The sequence below is a fragment of the Lathamus discolor genome, chromosome 7, assembly GCF_037157495.1.
Source record: "Lathamus discolor isolate bLatDis1 chromosome 7, bLatDis1.hap1, whole genome shotgun sequence".
Taxonomy (NCBI): domain Eukaryota; kingdom Metazoa; phylum Chordata; class Aves; order Psittaciformes; family Psittacidae; genus Lathamus; species Lathamus discolor.
The window spans coordinates 10,915,129-10,938,167 of record NC_088890.1 but is presented as its reverse complement, the minus strand read 5'-3'; the positions used below and the strand labels follow the sequence as shown (position 1 = coordinate 10,938,167).

At 42.3% G+C, this 23,039-nt stretch overlaps 1 protein-coding gene across 4 annotated transcripts in view; it reads left to right on the top strand.

The window, feature by feature from the left end:
• ITPR1 (inositol 1,4,5-trisphosphate receptor type 1) overlaps positions 1-23,039 on the top strand; it is a 179,545-nt gene that overhangs the window by 66,970 nt on the left and 89,536 nt on the right. For all 4 annotated transcript variants that reach the window (XM_065687507.1, XM_065687506.1, XM_065687505.1 and 1 more), the window contains 18 exons: positions 348-520; positions 777-896; positions 2,169-2,363; positions 4,010-4,261; positions 5,651-5,792; positions 6,784-6,937; positions 7,274-7,461; positions 8,967-9,105; positions 10,594-10,648; positions 14,365-14,530; positions 14,629-14,799; positions 15,708-15,773; positions 16,563-16,700; positions 18,245-18,370; positions 18,733-18,933; positions 20,426-20,677; positions 21,220-21,345; positions 22,076-22,204. In XM_065687507.1, the coding sequence (XP_065543579.1) occupies positions 348-520; positions 777-896; positions 2,169-2,363; positions 4,010-4,261; positions 5,651-5,792; positions 6,784-6,937; positions 7,274-7,461; positions 8,967-9,105; positions 10,594-10,648; positions 14,365-14,530; positions 14,629-14,799; positions 15,708-15,773; positions 16,563-16,700; positions 18,245-18,370; positions 18,733-18,933; positions 20,426-20,677; positions 21,220-21,345; positions 22,076-22,204 (2,793 nt within the window). The remainder of the gene's footprint in view (positions 1-347; positions 521-776; positions 897-2,168; positions 2,364-4,009; positions 4,262-5,650; positions 5,793-6,783; positions 6,938-7,273; positions 7,462-8,966; positions 9,106-10,593; positions 10,649-14,364; positions 14,531-14,628; positions 14,800-15,707; positions 15,774-16,562; positions 16,701-18,244; positions 18,371-18,732; positions 18,934-20,425; positions 20,678-21,219; positions 21,346-22,075; positions 22,205-23,039) is intronic.

The window sequence follows — 23,039 nt, the reverse complement described above, 5'->3', positions numbered from 1 at the left end:
ACAGAATTACTAACTGGCAAATCCAGGTGAATTATAAGACTTTCTTTACTCTTGCATACTACAAGCTCCATTGAAAGTTGGCCTGTGAATTAAGGCTGATCATTTTCCATTGCCATTTCTTAAAAATAATCTCAGATGAGTGCCTTGGTGGGGTCTAGCCCGGGAGGGAGGAAGGTTAAGGTTATCTGTCAACACGTGCTGTCTTGGAAAACAGGAATGTGAATCTAATCCAGTTCACTGCTTGAGGTGTTGATATTGACAAACATTGCTGTTTTCTGTTGTCGATTGTTTTCTTAAATTCTGAGAATTAATTATACCACCTTCCTTCTTCCCTCTCTACTTTGAAGGAATACATTGCAAAGCAGTTTGGCTTCATGCAGAAACAAATTGGCTATGATGTCTTGGCCGAGGACACTATTACAGCACTGCTTCATAACAATCGCAAGCTCTTGGAAAAGCATATCACAGCTGCTGAGATTGACACTTTTGTTAGTCTTGTGAGGAAAAATAGGGAGCCCAGGTGAGATCTGTGTTTCTAAGTATATGATTACCCTTTTCCTCAACCTTCTGACAAAAATCTGTACCTGCCAACTTGCTAGCAAGGAAGCACAGCTAGTTCACTTCTATTTTGGCACTCACCATAACTTCCCCCTGGGCAACAGTCTCGCTCTGCAAAGTTAAAATGGAGTTCTGAATGTTTTCTTTCTGAAATGTAGATTGCTTCAGTCTAGATCTTAACAATGATTGATACCCTTTTGGCTCACGTTTTCCAACAGGTTTTTGGATTACCTCTCAGATCTGTGCGTTTCCATGAACAAGTCTATTCCAGTGACACAGGAGTTGATTTGTAAAGCTGTGTTGAATCCAACAAATGCAGACATTCTCATTGAAACTAAGTAAGTTAATGCCTTTAAAGGTGGTTTTCCTGGTGTGAAACAGAAGGAAGGTGTTTCAAAGCTGAGAGCACTGCTGGCAGGTTTAGAGAAAGCAGTTAAGTATGTGTGGGGACCTCTTCAGAAGAAATGGGCATTGATGGCAGCAGATGTCTGCCATGTGTGTTCACTCCTGCAGTCCGAACTTTTTTGGATACCTCACACTTCGTCGAAGTAGACAGACGCTGCAGGAGATTGTCCAGGACTCTGGGGACCTGATCCTCCTCTGGGCTTCAGGTCTTTGTCCATAAGCTGTCTGAAGCAAGCGTTTCCTGGGTGCGTGCCCACTGAGCTCACCCTGCAGCAAAGTAGAAGCTGATGCATCTCTGCTCACCTATTTCACCCTTTGCAGTTAGGATTTTGATCTCCAGCTCTTACCATTGCTCTGTTGTTGCTGAAGCAGTAGCAGGCACCAAATCCCAGTTATCTTCCATAAAGATGGATTTATTCAATATGTGGAATAGGGCATAGATAATCATTATCAAAATACTTCAAGAGGGAAGCAGGTCACTGTCAGGCAGTATTTAGAACAAATGGATGAGAGTATTCTTGCATATTTAATTATCTTGATGAAATCATAAAGGCTGTATTTATTTCACCAGTACTTGAAGTTGCTGCATTACTTACTTGTTCTTATCCTTATGTATTTAATTTGCCTTTTTTCAGATCTATGATCTTCTTTTTTTCTGAAGAATTAAAAGCTCCAAAAGCCTTTTTCATTTCAGTAGCTGATGTGTTTCTAGTTATTTTGCCACATAAATAAAAAGAAAGTGCCATTTAAGGGCTACAGAACTAATAGATTCTTAGATATTTTTGTTTACCAAATCCTTTCCTACTTTGTTAAATGATCTTTGAACCAGTTCTCTTGTAAAGATGTTTTCTAAAGTCAGATGTGTCTTTATCTTCCCTTTATCTTAATCATTTCCATGGAGCTGAAATGTTGGTCTTTTTAAGGCTGAATAAGCCTTAAAAGCTTATAATCTAAATTCATGCTAACCTAATGCTTTTATTTAATAAAACCCAAAAAATTTATGTAGTTAACTGCCACTGCTGAAAGAATAAGATAACTCTGCTGTTACTTTGCAGAGTTAAGGAATAAAATGGTTTTCAGTATGCAGGTGAGATAAAATTAGTTACTTCTATGCCACCAGTACATTTTAGCAAGTGTCTTGAATGTTCTCAAAGATCTGCATGGTTCTTGGCAGTTTGTAATCTAACCTAACTTCCTTCTGGCAGGCTGGTCCTCTCTCGATTTGAGTTTGAAGAAGTGTCAAGTGGAGAAAATGCCTTGGAAGTTGGAGAAGATGAGGAAGAAGTGTGGTTGTTCTGGAGAGACAGTAACAAGGAAATCCGCAGTAAGAGTATCAGAGAGTTGGCTCAGGATGCTAAAGAAGGGCAGAAGGAAGATCGGGATGTACTCAGCTACTACAGGTTAACAGCACATGCAGTTGGCTGGCAAAGTTCATCAAGGCTGTGTGGGGAGTTCTTTGGTATATAGGCTGTAGTTGTTTTGGGAGAAAGGATACTGGTTTCACGGACAAAATCTCTGTTACGAGAGTGAGCGTGTGAAGTCTCTGAAGTGAGAGCTAAAAACACAAAGTCCAATTATCAGCATGGGCAAGTTTTAAACTGTTAAAAAAAAATAGTTGAGGCTTAGAGTGCATTGAATTTGCACAGCACTTAATGCCTGTGCTTGTGCTTGGTTTCCTCATAAGTAGGTGTTTTGAGAGAGCCTGTGTGTTAACTACTTAGGTTACCTATATTCAGATGGTAGTTGGGGTGAACAGCCATTTGAGGGAAGAATAGGACTTGAGCATGCATATGGCTTTGCTTTTGATTTCAAAGGAGTCACTGCTGTTCATTCTGCCTTCTACATTTCTCTGCAAGCTCAAAGCCTGTAGCGGCCCTGTAGTTCTCAGCAGGACAGTGAAGTTATGAAAATGCCACAAGTTTGGTTTGATTTATGTGCAGTGCTCTCTTGTACAGCTTAAGCTGTGCTTTTAGCAGTTTCTAACGTGAAGCGATGTTTCCAGATGACTTGAGAAGACACTAAGTTCTTGGCGTGGTGTAAGATCAGGTTTCAGCCCAGACCAAATTCCTGTGTCTGGGTTATAAACTTCTGAAAGTAGCTTGATGGACTCGGTTGTGGTGATGCAGAAAGTACAAATGGATTGTGTTTTTTTAATAGTTATCTTATTTTGCATTATCTCTTCCATTGAACTGGTTTTTGCAGGAGACTTCCTAATACGTGTTTCTGAGCCTGTTGGAAGTCTGAAGTCAAAAGAAGACCACTTGCTTTTATATAGAATTGATAGTGTTAATTACTTTTAGTCTACATTATATACTTGTGAACAGACTTAAAACAAGGGGTTAGAACACAGTTTGGTCAAATTCCCATGAGGAATGCTGAGTGTGAAAAGGAGTCTGCTCTCAATTAAGTGTTAATTTCTTTAGGAAACATCACAGCTGATGCTATTCAATACAAGCCTTTGTGAATACTCATGAATGTTGGACATGTGCTTTTTGTCTGGGGGTTAATTAATCAGTCTGTTGAATGTGCATGACTTTAAATGCCGGTTGCTTGCTTTTAGGTCATGGACTGAAAATCTTAGGAATTGTTTAGTTTTTCCTCTACTAATTCTTTCCCTAAAGGGAGCAGAGCTCAATAGTTGTTTCATCAGGTACCTAATTTTTAATGATTCTGTAGTCCATCTGGCTTTTACCTCAGTGAGTAATTGTGGCTCCCGCATCAGTAAAAGACATTTGGTCTTATACGGTGTTTAGGCTGAGTTGCTCTAAGTGTTCTTTGGATTCTTCTGTAGCTTTCCTAAACAGCATTACTTAATTCTATGTAACTCTTGGGGAAAATATGATTACTCCTTTTATTCTATTTATCCACTATGTTACCTTTTAGTAGTGTTGGATAAGGACTTTATTCTTTCCATAATAAGTATTACCCATATTACTGGAAAATGTAAGATAGATTTGTTAATACATAAGAATATATCAGTACTACACCCAGTGGATGTTCTGGAAATTAAAGTGTAAGCTGTTTATGTATTTCTTTTCCCCTGAAGATACCAACTAAACCTCTTTGCTAGAATGTGCCTTGATCGACAGTACTTAGCCATAAATGAAATATCTGGCCAGCTGGATGTAGACCTCATTCTCCGATGCATGTCTGATGAAAACTTGCCATATGATCTAAGAGCATCTTTCTGCCGCCTGATGCTTCATATGCATGTTGATCGTGACCCCCAGGAACAAGTAACACCAGTGAAGTATGCTCGTCTGTGGTCTGAAATACCTTCTGAAATTGCTATTGATGAGTAAGTATGTGCTGGAATGGTGTGGGAAAGGAAATTAAAACACTTGTGATTTCTTAAAAAACAAAACCAGATCAGCTCTCAACTCCTACGTTATTTGTGCTATTTCTGATGAAAAATTCAGAAAAATAATTAAAGCACACAATGTATTCAAACCCCATGGTTTCATTTGCCTTTATGTTTGCTGGAGAGAACTTTCCCGAGAATAACATAACCTTCCTGTATGTCCATAGTGTAGGCTATGAAGTAGGAGGAGTTTGTCTCCAAAATGCACAGTGATCACAGTGATGCTCTGGCTCTGATTTGGGTGATGGGGCATATGGCTTTAGGAGGTGAAAGCAAGGGAGGACTGTCATTTTTCTTCCTGCCTTATATGATTGGAGTATAGACTCTTCCAGTCTGATAGTCTGTATTGTAGTTCGCACAATCAAAAGCAAAACCAAGGGGGAAGATGCTGAAACAAGTAATGAGCTGGAGACAGTCACATTCCCTGACTTCCAATAGAAAATACTCTGATACAGGAGTGAAAAACACTATGCAAAACCACAGCTAGACTGGTGATGTGATTCCTTGACCTTAGGCTTGTATTAACTCTTTGTAGTACAGATAATTTAAAATCTTTACTACTTCAACTGTTCAGAACTCAGTTTTTCAGTTGGAAAAAAGTACATTTAAAACTCATGTTAAGTGTTAGGAATCTGAGTCTTGTCAGTATTAATAATGGTGTTTAGTGGTTTCTTGGTTTTCCCTCCCTTCTCTCCTTGCTAGCCTAGTTTGCTGAGAGAGATGCAGTAGATCATATTTAACTTTTAATGCCAAAATAGAAAAACAAACTGCTTCAGCTCTGGCAGAGGCTACTCGGTGATATGTGATCAAATGGGAAAACAGAAGTAGTCAGTGAAAAGTGGTGGGGATTCTTTTTCAGATACTCTCTGCACATGCTGAGAAACACACCTAGAATTTGTATGAAGAAAAGTTAATATCTACTTTGCATATATATTGGGTCTTACTTGGAAGAAAAATAGCATCCACAGTCAGTATCTCTTGGCCACATCCGTTCTCCTTAACGTTGTACATAGCTCATCATTGTTTCCACCAAAATAGTGAGGGTTTCTTTTTTCAGTTATTGGGACAAAATTCTCTTTTTTGTTTTCCTCAGGCACTTTTAAATAGTGCAAAATGAGCATATGGGATAAAGCAGCCAAAGCCAGGAAAATATGGTGTCAGCTTCCTGACTCCCTTGTTCGGCTAAATTATTTAACAGCCTTTAACTCTTGGTAGATTTTGACAAACCAATGCAAAATGGTGTCGGGGGAAAAGAGCCCTGTGTATTTGCATGCTAAGTTTTGTGTTTTGTTTTTTGTTTTGTTTTGTTTTGTTTTTCCTCTTCAGCTATGATAGCAGTGGAACTTCCAAAGATGAAATTAAGGAGAGATTTGCACAAACAATGGAATTTGTAGAGGAGTATTTAAGAGATGTGGTGTGTCAGAGGTTCCCTTTCTCTGATAAAGAGAAAAATAAGCTCACTTTTGAGGTAGCTATCCAGTTCTGACTTTATCCTTTTTTTTGTTATTATTTTTCATGGAATGTTGGTGCTTTTTTCCAAGACCAAGTAGATTGACAAGTAATCAGCGAGTGCTGAGCCTGAGCAGGCTCCTCCTTTTTACTGTAGCCTTTTCTCTGCATGCAAGCAAACCCTGCTGAAGTTTGTGAGTTTGCAATGATAGTTCTTGAAATACAGTAATGAATGTGAACTTATGTCTGAGATTTGCAGCAGCTTTGTTTACTTTGTGTGCTCTCGGTGTTATTGCAAAGTCAAGCTTTACTGAAATAAATAGTCTTAGAAACTAAACACTATTTCTGCATGCACAGTCTCTAGAGCTTAAAGTATTACTCAGGAAGAGAACTGGTAACTTACTGACCCATTAAAATTGTCTGTAAATAAAATAAATTGTAGCAAATGTATGCAATAGCATTCCCTAAATAACTATAATTTTAAGAAAAGGCGTGATATTTCTTTAAAAAGAACAAACCCAATGTATTTGAGGGAATATATTTCAGACAATGGGGCTACGTTAAATATTTGCCGTATAAGTGAAATTACTGTGCATGGATCTTGAAGCAGTGCATGTGGAGGACTTTTGGGGAAACATTATAACGTGGTAGCAGTAAGCTTTAGATGTCTGATTTGAGGGCTTTTTGTAAGAGAAAACTATGAAAAACATCTGTACATTCCCTCTAGTCTTGACCTACCTCACCTTTTCTGCAATAAGACAATTGCAGTATGATTTTACCTATAGAATATCAATTGTAGATATGGACTTTTACTCCAGTCATTGCAATATTTGTAGGCAAGTAGAAAACTTTCTGCTGAAATGTAGACCTGTACAGTCTTAGGGAATTGCAAGGTACTGTAGGAATAAGACTCATAGCCAGGTTCTTGGTCTTTTCACTTTGTTAAGACAACTTGATTGTGATAGCAAAGTACTTAGTATTAATCAGGCTTTTTATTATTATTTTGGTAGGTTGTTAACTTAGCCAGAAATCTGATATATTTTGGTTTCTACAACTTCTGTGACCTCCTCAGACTAACCAAAATCCTCCTTGCTATATTAGACTGTGTGCACATCACTACCATCTTCCCTATTACCAAGATGGCAAAAGGCGAGGAAAGTAAAGGTAAGGCTGAAAAACGATTGGCAGAACAGATTGTTCTTTGGTAGTGTCTAGTTCATCACAAAATGTCAGTGTGGGTTTGGAATCTTCTGCTTATTTCTGTCCACGGCTTGGTTGTAAAGCTGATTAATGCCAAAATGAAAGAGGGGGAGGGAGGGCAGGGAGGTTATGAAAGTACTGCAGTGTTTCTGTTGACTTCCATCTGTTCCAGGGATTTAGGTGTCCACCTCCTTGTTTAATGTTGAGACAATTTCTTCATAGGATGTGAAGGGTTCTTGCCCTGTTAATGCAGGCCCATTACACCATCATAACCTTACCTGTTTACCTACCTCTCTGAAGGGAGCAATGTGATGAGATCAATCCATGGAGTTGGTGAGCTGATGACCCAGGTGGTGCTCAGAGGTGGTGGGTTCTTGCCCATGACTCCGCTTGCTGCTGCTCCTGAGGGTAATGTCAAGCAGACCGAACCAGAGAAGGAGGACATCCTGGTAATGGACACAAAGCTGAAGATCATTGAAATACTTCAGGTACTAGCAATGAACATTAACATAGCATCTTGTGATATCCTTCATGTAAGTGTTAGTATAGTGCCATGCTGCCTTTTAACTCACTTCTAACTTATATGTGCGTCTTAAACTGGTGAATCATTACAAGGGTGAGTTTCAGGCGTGCAGCACTTGTGTGACGATATTATGCCATTACTGAAACGATTTAATAGGAATAAGTTTGCAGTAGACATCTGTAGATTTAACAGTGATTTGTAAATACCAGTCTTCCTCAAGTGGAGCACTCATTTTCCACCTTACTGTCTACAGTAAGGAGAGTCTACAGGACCACCTTGCTAAGCGCCCCAAGGAAGGGCAAGACTCCTCTTTATACAGCCATCATCCTGAAATGTTTTCTAACCACGTGCATTCTGGCCTTTCTGTTTCTTCCATCTCTGGCTTTCCTCACTTGTTTGCTCCTAAGTCTTTAGGACACAAAGAGAAAAGTTGGTTTGGGTTTTGGGGGGATTTTACTTTTTTCCTTCCCCTTTTCCTAGCACTTCCTTGATCTAGATGTTGCCACAAAACTACTGCACTGAAATCCATCTTCCTTCCCTCAGTGTAGGAGTCCCTTTTCTGTTTGGTAGGTTTATGGGCAAGTTCATGGAGGCCAGAATGCTGCAAAAGCCTTGTGGGCGAAAAGTATGCGAAGCAGCAGGAAAGCCATGGTGTTCCTTCCCTGTGCCCCCGTGGGAGGCTTCGCACATAGCTGAGTTATGCCCTTCCCCTCAGCAGCAGATGCAGCACGTAGGGGAGGCTTGATTCGCTTCCTTTCACCGCTGCTAATTTTAGTTAAAGCCAGAACTTCTCTTATGGCCTGGCATGTGCAGTGGGATGTTTTAGTGTGCCAGTATTCCCCTGTTCCCATGGTCTGTTAAAACTGGCATTAAGCATTTTCTCCTCAATCTGAGAGAACTGTAAGTATTCTTTACATTGTACTCCTTTCCTTAAGAGGGAGGAAGGCCACCAAGAAGGTGGTCTTTGCTACACTGGAGTTTTCACTGGCACTAGCTAATGCCACCTGAGGTGGTGGCTGCTGCTCTGCTGTGCTTGTGGCAGCAGCCTGCCTCTTGGCAGCTCATGTTCAGCTTCCTCTGCCACAGATCCCTGGGAGCCAGCGCAAGGAGGAGGGCAGCACTTGTCTGCTAGATTCCTGCTGGTCTCAGAACAGAGACAGAAATGCTGCTTTCCTTTCCTAGGGAGTCAGGTGAAGATGCCTCCATTGGGCAGTAATGAAGGACCAAAATTCTGCCAAAATCTTCTCTGTTTATTCCTGTGTGTATATCATCTGTTCATTGAAATAACTGGAAAAATAATACTGTGTTCTGGGGATTTTCAAGAAAACATTTGCTGTCTCCTCGCCGAGTTAAATCTGCATCTTTACTACACTGATCTTGCATGTTGGTAGCACTGCATTGTGTGTCAGTTGTACACATGCTGGAAACAGGCAAGCTACTTCAGCATTTTTACTAATTCTGTTTCGTCAGTTTATTTTGAATGTGAGATTGGACTACAGAATCTCCTGCCTGCTTTGTATATTTAAACATGAATTTGATGAAAGCAATGCCCAGATGTCTGAATCGCCCACTGGAAGCAGTACTCAAGAAATGTCAGCCAATGTACCAGGTTGGTTATTTTGAAAGATGAGTTTGTGTGGGTTAGGAAAGACTCTTTTAATCTTAGAGGTGCTATGTGGGTAACTGGTTCAGGTTCTTGCTTTGGCAGGTGAATGGTCCCACTGAAGCAGAGTAACCTGCTAGCAGTGGGAATAGTGAGTAGGGATCATTTTGAAGTACCCCAAACAAAACCCAGGATAGATTTGTACCCTATCCTACTTGTTTCCATATGTAGTGTGACCAAGAGCCTGAGATGCATCCTTTAAAGGAAACCTGAAATAAACATTGTCATGTGATCAACCTAAAATCTTTTCTGTTACTGTTTCTTGGTTGAGGAAAAAGGTCCACAAAGTAACTGGATTTCATCCATCCCTTCCCCCTGGACTGATGCCTCTACCTACCCCCTGACCCCTTCCAGATTTCTCTTTAAGCAAGACACTGGGAGGTGCCTGTATCTCAGTGCTGCCAGACAAGGGTATGAAAGTAAGCCACTGAAGAGCTTGTCATGTCCAGTGTTGTTCTTAATTGAAAGCAGGGCAGTTATTGGACTGGGTAAATGTGGTGGTGTCAGTTGCTATATGGCTTTCCAGGGGTGAAGGTGTCCCCTAGTTAGGACTCGTACCATGTAGGTATAACTGGGCTTTAAAAGTGCAACTTATTAGACATCAAACAGTGTTTCTTCCTCAATTTGGGGATTGTATCTCTAGATGCAAAGGAGAAAGATAAGGAAAATGTGGTTTAGATGTGAAGTCTTCAAAGGGAGGAGACTGTTTCTTTTGATCTCACTTCAAAGGGATGTGTTTACTTTTTTTTTCTTTGGGCTGCCTGTCCAGCAGCCCCCGGGGTTCCAGGGCCTTGGAAATGGGGCTGGCGGGGAGAGCAAGATCTCGAGTGAGCTGAGCTTTAAAAGAGAGGGGGTAAACATTTTTGGCAAGGACGTAAAATCCCGGTGTTCTCTTTCAGCTCCCCTTTGCAAATCCCTGTGAAGTACGGAGAGCTCAAGTCTGTCTCATAACTTCCATTTTGTAATTTCAGAATATTGGTCATTGCCCATGTGGTAATATTTATCTTGCACTGAAAAATGCAAGGACTTTTTTGTCTATAAGAGCCACAGGGGTATCTCTGTCATTGCTGAATTTATTACTTTAGAACTTCTCAAAGCTGAAGTTTGGCATTTTTTGTGGGTGGCCCCTCTGAATGTCACCGTGTCCCGTCAGTGTCCTGGAATGATGGTGGTGCAGTCTAAAAATAGGCAGGAGAGGAATAAGCCCGGATGTTGCTGAAATTACTGCACACTTTAACTTGTGAGCTGGGAACAGGTTAACTAATTGTCTTATGGTGCCTTAGCAGGCAGCTTCAGAAATTTCTCAGCATTCTTTCAGCTTGTTATGCCCCCCTTGCTTACACTTACATCACCACTTGCCAGTTAAAATGTTTTTAGGCTGCAAAAACATCTTTGGTGCAACTCTTGACATATTCGTCATGTTTATTTTCTCAGGAGCTCTAGACTTCGAACATATTGAAGAACAAGCCGAGGGGATCTTTGGTGGAAGGAAAGTATCTCTTCACTAGTGCTAATCATGGGGTAGCTCAGGAGTTGCGAGGCTGCAAGTCTTGGGGCTCCTGAGAAGTGGAAATTGCAGCTGAAAGTAAGGTAGTAACTGGGAAAAGGTTGGAAACGGCTGCCACAGTAACTTAAGCTTCGTTTTCCTGAAATGCCTTTGATACAGCTCAAAGTAGTGTCCATTGGGATTAAAAGCCACAGATAAGAGACGTAAGTGTCCTTCACCGGAAGGATATTCATGGGAGGGCTTCACTTGCGTGGGTGAAAGTCAAGTTGGAGGATTAGTGCATCTTGCATCTAAGCTGAATGCTGCAGTAAAATCTTCAGTGGAAAAGTTTGTGTAGGCAAGGATTTGGATTTCTACTGACACAGATATATATTTAGCCATCCTTTTTTGTATAATGCAGCATTAAACTGCACACAGAATCATAGAATCATTTAGGTTGGATAAGAACATCAAGTCCAGCCATTAACCTGGCACTACGAAGTCCACCACTAAACCATGCCTCTTAAGTGCAATGTCTTTATGTCTTTTAAATACCCCTAGGGCTGGTGACTCCACCACTTCTCAGGGCAGCCTGTTCTAATGCTTTACAACCCTTTTGGTGAAGACATTTTTCCTAATATCCAGTATAAACCTCCCCTGGCACAGCTTGAGGCCATTTCCTCCTATCCTATAGCTAGTTACTTGGGAGAGGAGACCCCCTTGCTACAACTTCGTTTCAGGTTATATGCGTGACAGAACAAAGCAAGCTGTACCTTCTATACCTGCCTGCCTTCTGGAGCAGCTTATAGCCTTCCTTAAATCACAGATCGGCAAGTTAGCAACAGACTTCAAGTACTTGAGCTTGTCTTTAAGCTGCTCAGAGCTGCAGCTGTATTCTGTAAATTTAAGATAATTGATTACTGAAATGAAGGTAAAAGGGAGAGAAAGATTCACTTAGGGAATTAATAACCAGAGTTTTTAATGTAAGTATGCAGACTCAGTTGGAAGCAGAATACAGAAAAGATCCAGGAAAAACAAATAAAAAGCTATGAATTTCTGATGCTCAGAAAAGAAAGAGGGAAGAGGAGGATTTGAGATCCCCAGGAGAGTGAGAAGAGCGTGTAGCAAGCTCACTGCCCTGGACTTCAAAAGAGCAGACTTTGGCCTCTTCAGGAGCCTGCTTAGTAAGGTTCCATGGGATATAGCCCTGGAGGGCAGGGGGGCCCAAGACTGTTGGTTTATATTCAAGGATCACCTGCTGCAAGCTCAGGAGTGCTGCATCCCAACTAGAAGGAAGTGCAGCAGGAGGGCCAGGAGACCTCCTTGGATGGATAAGGAGCTGCTGAGGAAAATTCAAAGGAAAAAAGAGGCTTATATAAAATGGAAGCAAGGACAGGTGGCCTGGGTAGAGTACAGGAATGTTGTCCGGGAAGCTAGGGACCAGGTTAGGAAGGCTAAGGCCCAGTTAGAATTAAACATAGCCAGGGATGTTAAGGATAATAGGAAGGGATTCTACAGGTACGTAGCGAACAAAAACCAGACTAGGGACAAAATAGGCCCCCTGAGGAAGCTTTCGGGAGAACTGGCTACACAGGATTTGGAGAAGGCTGAGGTTCTGAATGACTTCTTCGCCTCTGTCTTCACTGGCAAAGGCTCTGACTGCACCACCCAGTTCTTAGAAAGTAGATGCAGGGGCTGTGAGAATGAAGACCTTGGGCCCACTGTAGGAGAGGATCTGGTTCGTGACCATCTTCAAAATCTGAACGCACACAAGTCCGTGGGACCTGATGGAATCCATCCGCGGGTCCTGAAGGAGCTGGCGAATGAAGTTGCTAAGCCACTGGCCATCATATTTGAAAAATCATGGCAGTCAGGTGAAGTTCCCGACGACTGGAAAAAGGGAAATATAACCCCCATTTTCAAGAAGGGGAGAATGGAAGACCTGGGGAATTACAGACCAGTCAGTCTCACCTCTGTGCCTGGTAAAATCTTGGAGCACATTCTCCTGGACAACATGCTAAGGCACATGAAAAACAACAAGGTGCTTGGTGACAGCTAGCATGGCTTCACTAAGGGGAAATCCTGCCTGACCAATTTGGTGGCATTCTATGATGGGGCTACAGAATTGATGGATAAGGGTAAAGCAGTTGACGCCATCTACCTGGACTTGTGCAAAGCGTTTGACACTGTTCCACACGACATCCTTCTCTCTAAATTGGAGAGATATCAATTTGATGGATGGACCACTCAGTGGATAAAGAACTGGCTGGACGGCCGCACACAAAGAGTTGTGGTCAATGGCTCGATGTCTGGCTGGAGACCGGTAACGAGTGGTGTCCCTCAGGGATCGGTGTTGGGACCGGTCTTGTTTAACATCTTCATCACTGACATGGACAGTGGGATTGAGTGCGCCCTCAGCAAGTTTGCAGATGACACCAAGCTGCGTGGTCCGGTTGATATGCTGGAGGGAAGGGATGCCATCCAGAGGGACCTTGACACGCTTGTGAGGTGGGCTGATGCCAACCTTATGAAGTTCAACCACGACAAGTGCAGGGTCCTACACCTGGGTCAGAGCAATCCCAGGCACGGCTACAGATTGGGCAGAGAAGAGATTCAGAGCGGCCCTGCAGAGAAGGACTTGGGGGTGCTGGTCGATGAAAAAACGAACATGGGCCGGCTTCAGTGTGCGCTCACAGCCCAGAAAGCCAAGCGTATCCTGGGCTGCATCAAAAGGAGCGTGACCAGCAGGGCGAAGGAGGTGATCCTGCCCCTCTACTCTGCTCCCGTGAGACCTCACCTGGAGCATTGTGTGCAGTTCTGGTGTCCTCAACATAAAAAGAACATGGAACTGCTGGAACAAGTCCAGAGGAGGGCCATGAGGATGATCAGGGGACTGGAGCACCTCCCACATGAAGACAGGCTGAGGAAGTTGGGGCTTTTCAGCCTGGAGAAGAGAAGGCTGCGTGGGGACCTCATAGCAGCCTTCCAGTACCTGAAGGGGGCCTACAGGGATGCTGGGGAGGGACTCTTTGTCAGGGACTGTAGTGACAGGACAAGGGGTAATGGGTTAAAACTTAAACAGGGGAAGTTTAGATTGGATATAAGGGGGAAATTCTTTCCTGTTAGGGTGGTGAGACACTGGAATGGGTTGCCCAGGGAGGTTGTGAGTGCTCCATCCCTGGCAGTGTTCAAGGCCAGGTTGGATGAAGCCTTGTGTTGGATGGTTTAGTGAGAGGTGTCCCTGCCCATGGCAGGGGGGTTGGAACTAGATGATCTTGAGGTCCTTTCCAACCCTAACCATTCTATGATTCTATGATTCTATGATTTTGTGTGCTTGACATGATTAGCATTGCAATCTGTATAATGAGGTGGGGGCTTATTTCCTAAATAGGGAGGAAGGTTAGTACTAGGAATAGGCAAGAAATATTTGAGCAATAAGGTGAAGGCTGACACAGGGACAAATATTTTGGCATAGTTTGACACACAAAAAGTTTAAGTTGGGTAATGTAAGCTGAATGAGCCATGATTAGATTCTGTAATAGCTTCCATGTTAAGCAGGACACAAAAAAAAACTGGTGTGTCTTAAGGCAAAATTGGCTAAATTTTCCCCCTTACTTAAAAGTAAGAAAAGAAGATTTTCTGCCACCACTGGTTGGACTGAAGAACCTGTTGGGACATTGAGTTTAATATGCTAGTTAACTCCTGCACTCTGTTTTCAGTGAGGAGAACACACCACTGGATTTGGATGATCATGGTGGCAGAACGTTTCTGAGAGTTTTGTTACATTTAACAATGCATGATTATCCTCCTCTGGTGTCCGGGGCACTTCAGCTTCTCTTCCGGCACTTTAGTCAGAGACAAGAAGTCCTTCAAGCTTTTAAGCAGGTATGTGTGTGTTGTCAAAGCATTATTCCTCCTCTGAATGTATGTGCTGCAGCTAAAACCAATCCTTTTGTGCAACTAATGGATTGCATTCATATAAGGTTCAACTGCTTGTTACCAGCCAAGATGTTGACAACTACAAGCAGATAAAACAAGATTTGGACCAGCTGAGGTCTATTGTGGAGAAATCGGAGCTTTGGGTGTACAAAGGCCAAGGTCCTGACGAGACTATGGATGGAGTGCAAGGTGAAAACGAGCACAAGAAAAAGGAGGTAATTAGGTTGTGTTGGCTCAAATTCATGTGTTAATATTTTATGAAGATGTAACTTTGCAGAACTGTGACAAAAAAGAACATTTTCTAGCACACTGCATAGCCTGGTGAGGCTGTCTGTGTTGCTCTTGGGTTAGGGCAAGAATAAGAGGAGAACTTTGGTATAGTTGATGCCAGTTAGTCTCAAGTGGACACTGCTCAGGATTAGCAGCCACTGTAGTGTCATCTTCAGGCTCTAACTGTTTGGTTTAGGTTTGCCCTGGCTCCCAAGTTGTGTCCTTTCAGCACTGACAGATTGCATGGGCTTTGTATAGTGAAAAGTAACACAAATAATGTAAGGGCGGAGCTATGACAGAAGTGAACAGTGCTTTATCTGCACCTGATAATATGGGACTTTCTTGGCATGCACACCTGGCCTAGAACTAATTAAACGCCTTTTGCCTCCATATAATTTGCAATCAAATAAAAAATACTGGGTGAGGGAATTCAAGAAATAGTCCCTGGGTTATGAAAATTTATTGTTGTAAGTAAATCAGGGTAATTTAGTTGTTGCTTTCCCTGTGCATAGTGAGGCACCTCTTCATATCTGGGCCATAATGGTTTCATAATGAACAGTAAAGACAGAGAGAAAGTAGGAAGGTTTTTGTGAGGATACTTGATTACAGGCAGAGCGTGACAAGCACAGGAAAGGACAAGAGGTTGCCATCTCTGAAATTGTCCCACCCTCATTTGTTATAGAGGTCAACATGACTTGACAGGATAATTGTATGTTTTTCTGAGATTGTCTAGAAGACTGCAGAATGACACTCCTGTCCAAGAAGAGAGTGGCCACTAGCCTAAAACAGTCACTTCAGCCTTAATGAAGACAAAAGTATAAGTTGCTAATAACTTGTCTGATTTTATCCTCAGGAAGGCCACAGCAAGTCCCAAAAGCCTGAAAGTACTAGCAGCTACAACTACCGTGTAGTAAAAGAGGTAACATTTTGCTTCTTGGTAGTGAAATGGAAGTGTAAATGAGTAACACAGTTCTGGAGAGTTGCAGCCAGAGGGAGGCACCCAGGAAGGTCTGAGTCACTCTTCCATTGTGGAAACTATTTGCTGAGTAATAACATACCCCAACTTGAATGAGAAGCCAGGAATATAATAAGCACAACGTGTATTCTTTCCTTAAGAATGGATAAGTAAGAAACGCGACTTTTTGCTGCTGTTCCAATGGTAATACAATATTTTTATTGTTAAAGGCTACAAAGTAAGCAAGTGGAGAAGCTATTTCATTTGCCCTGTCCTGAGTACCTTGCACTCAAACCCACTGTGCTATTGAGATATCATTTGGTTTAAAAAATACCAGACCAAGAGCATGCTTTGGCACTGGCGTGAGCTAATGATCTGTGGAGCTGCATGCTGGGTTCACTTGATATGGCTGAGTTGTGCAGAACCAGCCCTGGTTAGAGGTGCCAAGCATGGTGCCCAGACCAGTGAACTGATTTCCTTGCCTGTGTTGGGTGATGCAGGGCTGTGATGGTTGGAGGAGTGGTGAGGAGAATGGTGGCTAATGCTCGAGGGGACAGTGGATGCTATCACTGTCTTCTGTCCCCACATGACCCCTTACCTCTTCTCCTTGAAAGCCCAAGATGTGATTTTGTTGCCTAAAGCCATTCTGTTCTATGCAGATATATTCTTCAGTGTTGCTGCTCTGTAGCAGCCACCTGATGTGCTCTGAAATATAACCCAGAATCTTGGCTCTAAATCAAGTCTCTTTTCCAGATCCTGCTGCGGCTCAGCAAGCTCTGTGTTCAGGAAAGCGCCTCGGTCAGGAAAAGCCGTAAACAGCAACAGCGGCTTCTGAGGAACATGGGAGCTCATGCGGTTGTGCTGGAGCTGCTGCAGATCCCTTATGAAAAGGTTGGGTTTCTGTATGGCTGTCACCTTGCTTCATGTCATGTTGATGGGCCTCCTGTGAGCCTTTCTACCTTTATATTGAATTTGCGGAAACTATTTTGTATAGCCTCATGGTCTGTGAAATATCCACACTTCAAAAATGACAGGGAGCTTATATAAGCTTTGTGTGTTTGAAGTCTTTGAATATACAGTGTTATGTGCTATTCCCTGGAGAAATACTTGTCCTTCGTAGCTCAGAGTAAGACCAAGGCTGAACTCTCAACTTTTCACGGAAGGTGTGTTCTGCCTTGAATTTAAGTTATGTTGGTGGAAGCAAACTATTGCCATGAAGTAGCCGTATGACAGCCATCCTGGGCACACGAAGGGAAATGAGTGTGCTTGGTCTCCCAGGGGTTTATCAGCAGGTCTGATCAGGAGTTAAACAGAGACCCTCCCAGTTGTAGAGACCCAGACTACCCCTTAGAACTGAATAAATAACTGGCTCTTCAGGCATGGTTTGCTGTTTATAACTAGCCATATCAGAGTGCCATGTAATGTCAGTGGTGCAGTTAGAAGCCCACTTTGACCGGCTGCTGTACAGTTTGAACTTGCACAGCACTGCATTGTGCTGACAAAGCACACTCTAAGTTCCTTGTGTCGGCTGCCCATTAGTCACAGGTGACAGGTACTCATCATTGCATAGGTGAGGGAGCTTTTCACATTTTCCTAGTCACTCTGCTGTCCTCTGTTCGAAACTCTACAGGTTTCTGAGAACCAGTAATTCTAGGCAGTAGCTTTGATTAATGTTAAGGTAAGTCTCATGCTGTCTTGCTTCATATTTTGATAAAATATCTGTAGCAAAAACATCCTCCAGCACCTGTTGTCACCTTTCTGTCCCATGCATGTGAATACATACCAGCCAGGCACTGGGGAAGGTTTTTTACCCTTGGAAATATATGAAACTCCTTAAAAATAAAAGCAGACGCTAATTTTTCCAAACTGCATTTTATACCATCAGTAGACTGGTAATCCATAGTGATGTCAGAGGAAAGGCATCAATTCCTGAACTGTACTTGGAAGCATGCAAGTAGTGTGCAGATTCCAGTAAATATAAATTGGGCTTAGCTGTTGCAATAATAACTTTCCGTCTCTTCTTTGCCATGAAGTACCTATCTGTCGCTGCTGAAATGCATTTCAGTGGAACATGGCAATATTCCTGAGTAGCCCTAAGGTGATGATGCGTGGTTTGGCCAATGTACTGGTATGTTCAGAAGTGTAAAAGTGACTAAAGCACGTTGCTGGCAGGCTTGGCCATGGAGTATGCAATTTTAGAGAATAAACTACTGTAATTTCTATTATGGTCTTTATTTTTGATGATCTTTAAAACTGTGGAGCAGGCCAAACTCATCCTTAATGTCTGTGAACTGGGTGGAGGTTTGTTTTTACTTCGGGGTGTGAGAGACGTGACAGTTCCCTTGTAGAGCTGGAGCTGTGGCTCATCCAGTATTCACCTGAAAGTGAACCTTCAAAATCTTTTTAACCCCATCTTATTTGTCATGCAATCACAGGCAGAAGACACGAGGATGCAGGAGATCATGAAGCTTGCACACGAATTTTTACAGAACTTTTGTGCTGGGAACCAACAGAACCAGGCATTGCTGCACAAACACATAAACCTGTTCCTTAACCCAGGGGTAAGAATAACCTCATGTCATGATTTATATTTTTTTTTTAGCAAGAAAGGAGAATGGATTCTCTTTGGTGATTGCCTCTGGGCCTATTCTGATGCAAGATTGATTGAAGGGGTCACATTCTGTTCGCATTCTAAAGCCTCAAAAGCTGGCAAGAACTGTTTAGGACCAGTATAGAAAGTTCAAGAGGCTGAAGAGGACTGAAAGTAGTCTTAGATACTACAACAAGCCAGTGTGTTGAAAGATTATGTCCTCAGAAATGTTCTTTTCTGTCCTGCACTCTGCCGGAGTGTTGACTTTGTCCTGACCTCTGTGTGGGGTTGGTTGGTTGTTCTCTGATTTGTTTCTTTCATCCCCTCCGTTAGATTCTGGAAGCAGTAACAATGCAGCACATTTTCATGAACAACTTCCAGCTTTGCAGCGAGATTAACGAACGCGTTGTTCAACATTTTGTCCACTGTATCGAAACGCATGGCAGAAACGTTCAGTACATAAAGTTCCTGCAGACAATTGTCAAGGCGGAAGGAAAATTCATTAAGAAATGCCAAGATATGGTAATGGCTGAGGTGAGAGCTGCAGAGATTTGCAAGGTCTGAACAGAAGTTTTCACATACCATTTGGTGAAAATGACAAATTGATCCTCTCGCTTCTGGGACTGCCAAGAAGCTGACAGTTAGCTCTCACAATGCAAAAAGAGCATACAGCTACGAGAAAGCACAGGCTTTTTTGTGACCGAAAGCTTTCTGAGCTTTTCACCCATAGGTATAGCAAGTGGTTGCTTCATCAATGATACTTACAATTTACTTTCCAGGGTTCTATGCAGCAGCATGTAGGTGGGCTTAATGAAGCAATGGGGCCTTTCTGTAGCAAAATTGGCTAGAAAAAGAAACAGTTTAATTTCATGATCACTAATGCAGAAGGCAAGTTTTACCGTGATAGTATTTTGATCGGGATTTCTTATCCTACCAAGTCCTATGTATTCAACTGTTAAGTACTGAAGGGGGAATAGTCTGAGGGTCTTCATAAGTTTAGGTATGTAGGCAGCTAGGAAATTGGGCTATGGAGGTAGAAGGGAGAGGTAAGAGAAAGGTGAATAAATCCCTTTAAGTTGGATTTTGGATGTGATCTGTTTGACATTGAGTGTGTTTGCAAGTCTGGATTTTTATTGGCCTCCTCAGCAGGGGGAGCCCAAGGATCAGGTTTGTCAAGCTCTGGCTTTTGTCTGTAGATCTTACTAGATTGATCCCAGGTCTGCCATATTTTGTCGTTCAGTTCAAAAAGGGTTTTGTGAGCTTCTCACCGTGAGTCAAGTTTGCAAGATGCTCAGTAATTGGCTACTATGAGGGTCAGCAGCTGCTGAGAAAAAGGGGCTGCCTTGGGGGTTGCCTCCTGCATTTTAGCTAGCTGTTTGCCACAAGCCCTGCAGGAGGATAACCCCAGAGCCCTCTACCTGTGTGATCAGAAGTGCCCACACTTGGTTTGCTCATTCTCCTTCTCTTTATGGAGTTACAGGAGGACTGAACTGCTCTGAAAATGTGGCCTTCCAGGTCTCAAGTGTGAAGCTGATAGAAATCTTCAGTATGTGACTTAACATGTCACTTGCTAGCCTTGGAAAATTGATGATGTTTGTTCAGTACTGAGCCCTGCAGTCCTCCCATCCAGCATGTCCCTGGGGCATTCCTCTGACCAAAGCAGTATGTCTACAGCTAGCTGTATTAAAAAGTCAGCTGAGGCAATATATGTGAAATAAAAAAGCACAATGGAAAGTCACAAGCTTCTTGGCACAACTTCTGTCTAAGCAGTCAGTTGGATTGACTTTGAAGTTCTTCAGCTCAGAAGTGGTAAATTCTTTAAGAGAAAATGTCATACTTGATCCCTCTATGAAGGCAGTGCAGGGGGAATGCCCAGCTGACATGGTGGGCTGTGCTCCTTTTAAGTGTCTAAAGAATAGCTAATCTGGATTTGCACTGTAATGGTCAGGCTTCAGATTAAGGGAGGATGCTGCATTGAGATGCACAGGCTTTGATCTGCTGATGGAATATTTCTCTCTCTTGGTAGCTGGTGAATGCAGGAGAAGACGTCCTAGTGTTTTACAATGACAGAGCCTCCTTCCAGACTTTGGTGCAAATGATGAGATCAGAGAGGGATCGGATGGATGAAAACAGCCCTCTGATGTACCACATCCACTTAGTAGAACTGCTTGCTGTGTGCACAGAAGGCAAAAATGTCTACACAGAAATAAAATGCAACTCCCTTCTTCCTTTGGATGACATTGTTAGGGTAGTAACCCATGAGGATTGCATACCTGAGGTGAGGGCTGTTTGAAGGTACTGGCCTGTGTCTACTTGAAATATGCTGATTTTGGGTGACAAAGATTCACTGTTGCTCAGTCTGACCAGGGAAGAGTGATGGTACAGGTGAACAGCAAGCCGTGAGCTGGGAAACTGGATTCCTTCCCTGGTTCTGCTGTCAGTAGCCCCAGTCAGTCTGGATAGTTAAATCCTTTTATTCTTGTTTCCTTGCCCTTAAAATGGGGATGTGATGCTGTACGTGGTTATTTTATAGGGTTCTTGAGGCAGAGAGGTTTATGGAGTATGCTGCTAACCTTGAACAGATGGTTCTGCAGAGCTGGAAATGATTATTATGCTGACGTTTTGTCTGCAGTTATCCTGGTGTTTTTTATTGGATGATGTCTTGCTATTCATGGCATTAAATTTCACCGGTGCTTAAATAAAAGGAAGAAGTAGAATTACAAATTATTTATATAGCAGTTTTGATGTGACATTATATTCATTCATAATAGCATTCAGGTTTTTACTTTCCAATGGTAATGTTTTTTTCCCTGCTTTTAGGTCAAAATTGCATACATCAACTTCTTGAATCATTGCTATGTCGACACAGAAGTAGAAATGAAAGAGATTTACACCAGTAATCATATGTGGAAGCTATTTGAGAACTTCCTGGTTGACATCTGTCGGGTATGGTTTCTGTATCTAGGAACTGAATTCAAAAAGCTTAAATGAACCTATTGAGTATAGAGCAGTAAGAATAAGACATAACAGTGCATCAAGGCAGTAAGGACCCTGAATACCGTGTTCCTTCAGATTTATATGTGCTTTCTTTTCCGTATGCCTGTGGATTTCATTAGTCATATTCCATGGAACACATTAATATTTTCCTTTAAAAAAGAAAAAAACCAAACACCAACAAACCAAACCTCAGAAAAGCCCCACACCCTGCTCCTTTGTCTAATGCCTTTTTCTGTTCTGCCACCTGGCTTGCTTATTCTGGCCAGGATACGTGAGCTCCTTCCCAAGCAATAGTTGACGTTTTTTGGCAGGTCAAGACAAATTTTTTCCAACCTTGGCATGTGTTTGGCCATATGGCTTTTTGCCTGGGATTCCAAGTATTTCCCCATACGAAAGCATTACACCTCAGTCCTCCCTATTCTACTACTTTCTTTTCTCTAAGGTACTCTGGTTTTTCCTCACTCCTAAAAATGCTATATGCCAACACACCAAAACAGCAATAATGTTGGGATTTTGCTCTGGGGTGTGCTGGAAATCCAGAGACCCAAGTTTCATAAATACCATTGTGGTATGGAATTGCTGTGATTAGAGCAATGTGAGATCAAGAATGCCAGTCCATAACACTTGTTAATCTACCATGTTTGAGCTGTGTCTGACCCAAGAATGAATTCTCTTGCAGGCTTGTAACAATACCAGTGACAGAAAGCATGCTGACTCCATATTGGAGAAGTACGTTACAGAAATAGTCATGAGCATAGTCACCACTTTCTTCAGTTCCCCGTTCTCCGATCAGAGCACTACTTTGCAGGTAGGAAAATGTGGAGGGACAGAAGAGTGAAATTATGCTTCCAATGCAATTATGTTCATTCCACTTTGGTTCCGTTTGTCAGTTAAACAGAAACACATGTATTTGTAATGTGGGAGCAAATAAGTATTTGTCGTGATCGGGATGTTTCTTTTGCTGCAGAAGTGGAGAGTTTTTTAGACCAAAGTACAAACATTTTTCTAGAGAAGCTCAAGTGGCATTACTTCACTAGTGGATTCAGCTTTGTACTACCACTGCCACCACACAGGTCTTTTGGATGTCATTCTCAGGTTCTGGGTGAGAAAATCACACTATAAGTAGGGAGGTGAAGGGTTTTTTCCCTGTTTAGTATTGCAGATGCATCTGAGGGCTCTGGTCATTCTCTTAGCAGGCATGGATCAGAGTACAGTTGAATAAGACGATGTGAGCAGGCGTAGGAAAGGAAACAGCAATTTTACTCAGTGATAGTATGTCATGTCAGCTGCCTAGCAGTGGTAAAGCAGTAGCACAGCAACAAGGAGTTCTCCAGAGTGCCATGAAGAAGGAAGATAAAGCTTTGGTGGCAGGCTTTCCAGACAGGAGTGTTGCATTGCAGAGGGTGCAAAACTGATTGTTTAAAGAAAGCATCTTTTTATAGGAAGATTCTAATTTCCTTTATAAATATTTCAAATTAAAAAAAAATAATCCAGGAGTTCAAGTGTGTTTCATGAAGCTGAGTCCTGTTACTGTCTTGTTTAAAAGCTGGGGAAACATGGAGAAGCTTAGAACATTAGTGGGGTGACACAAGGTAGAGATTTCCACAGCAGAACAGCAGTCTCAGGACATTGCACTAATATTT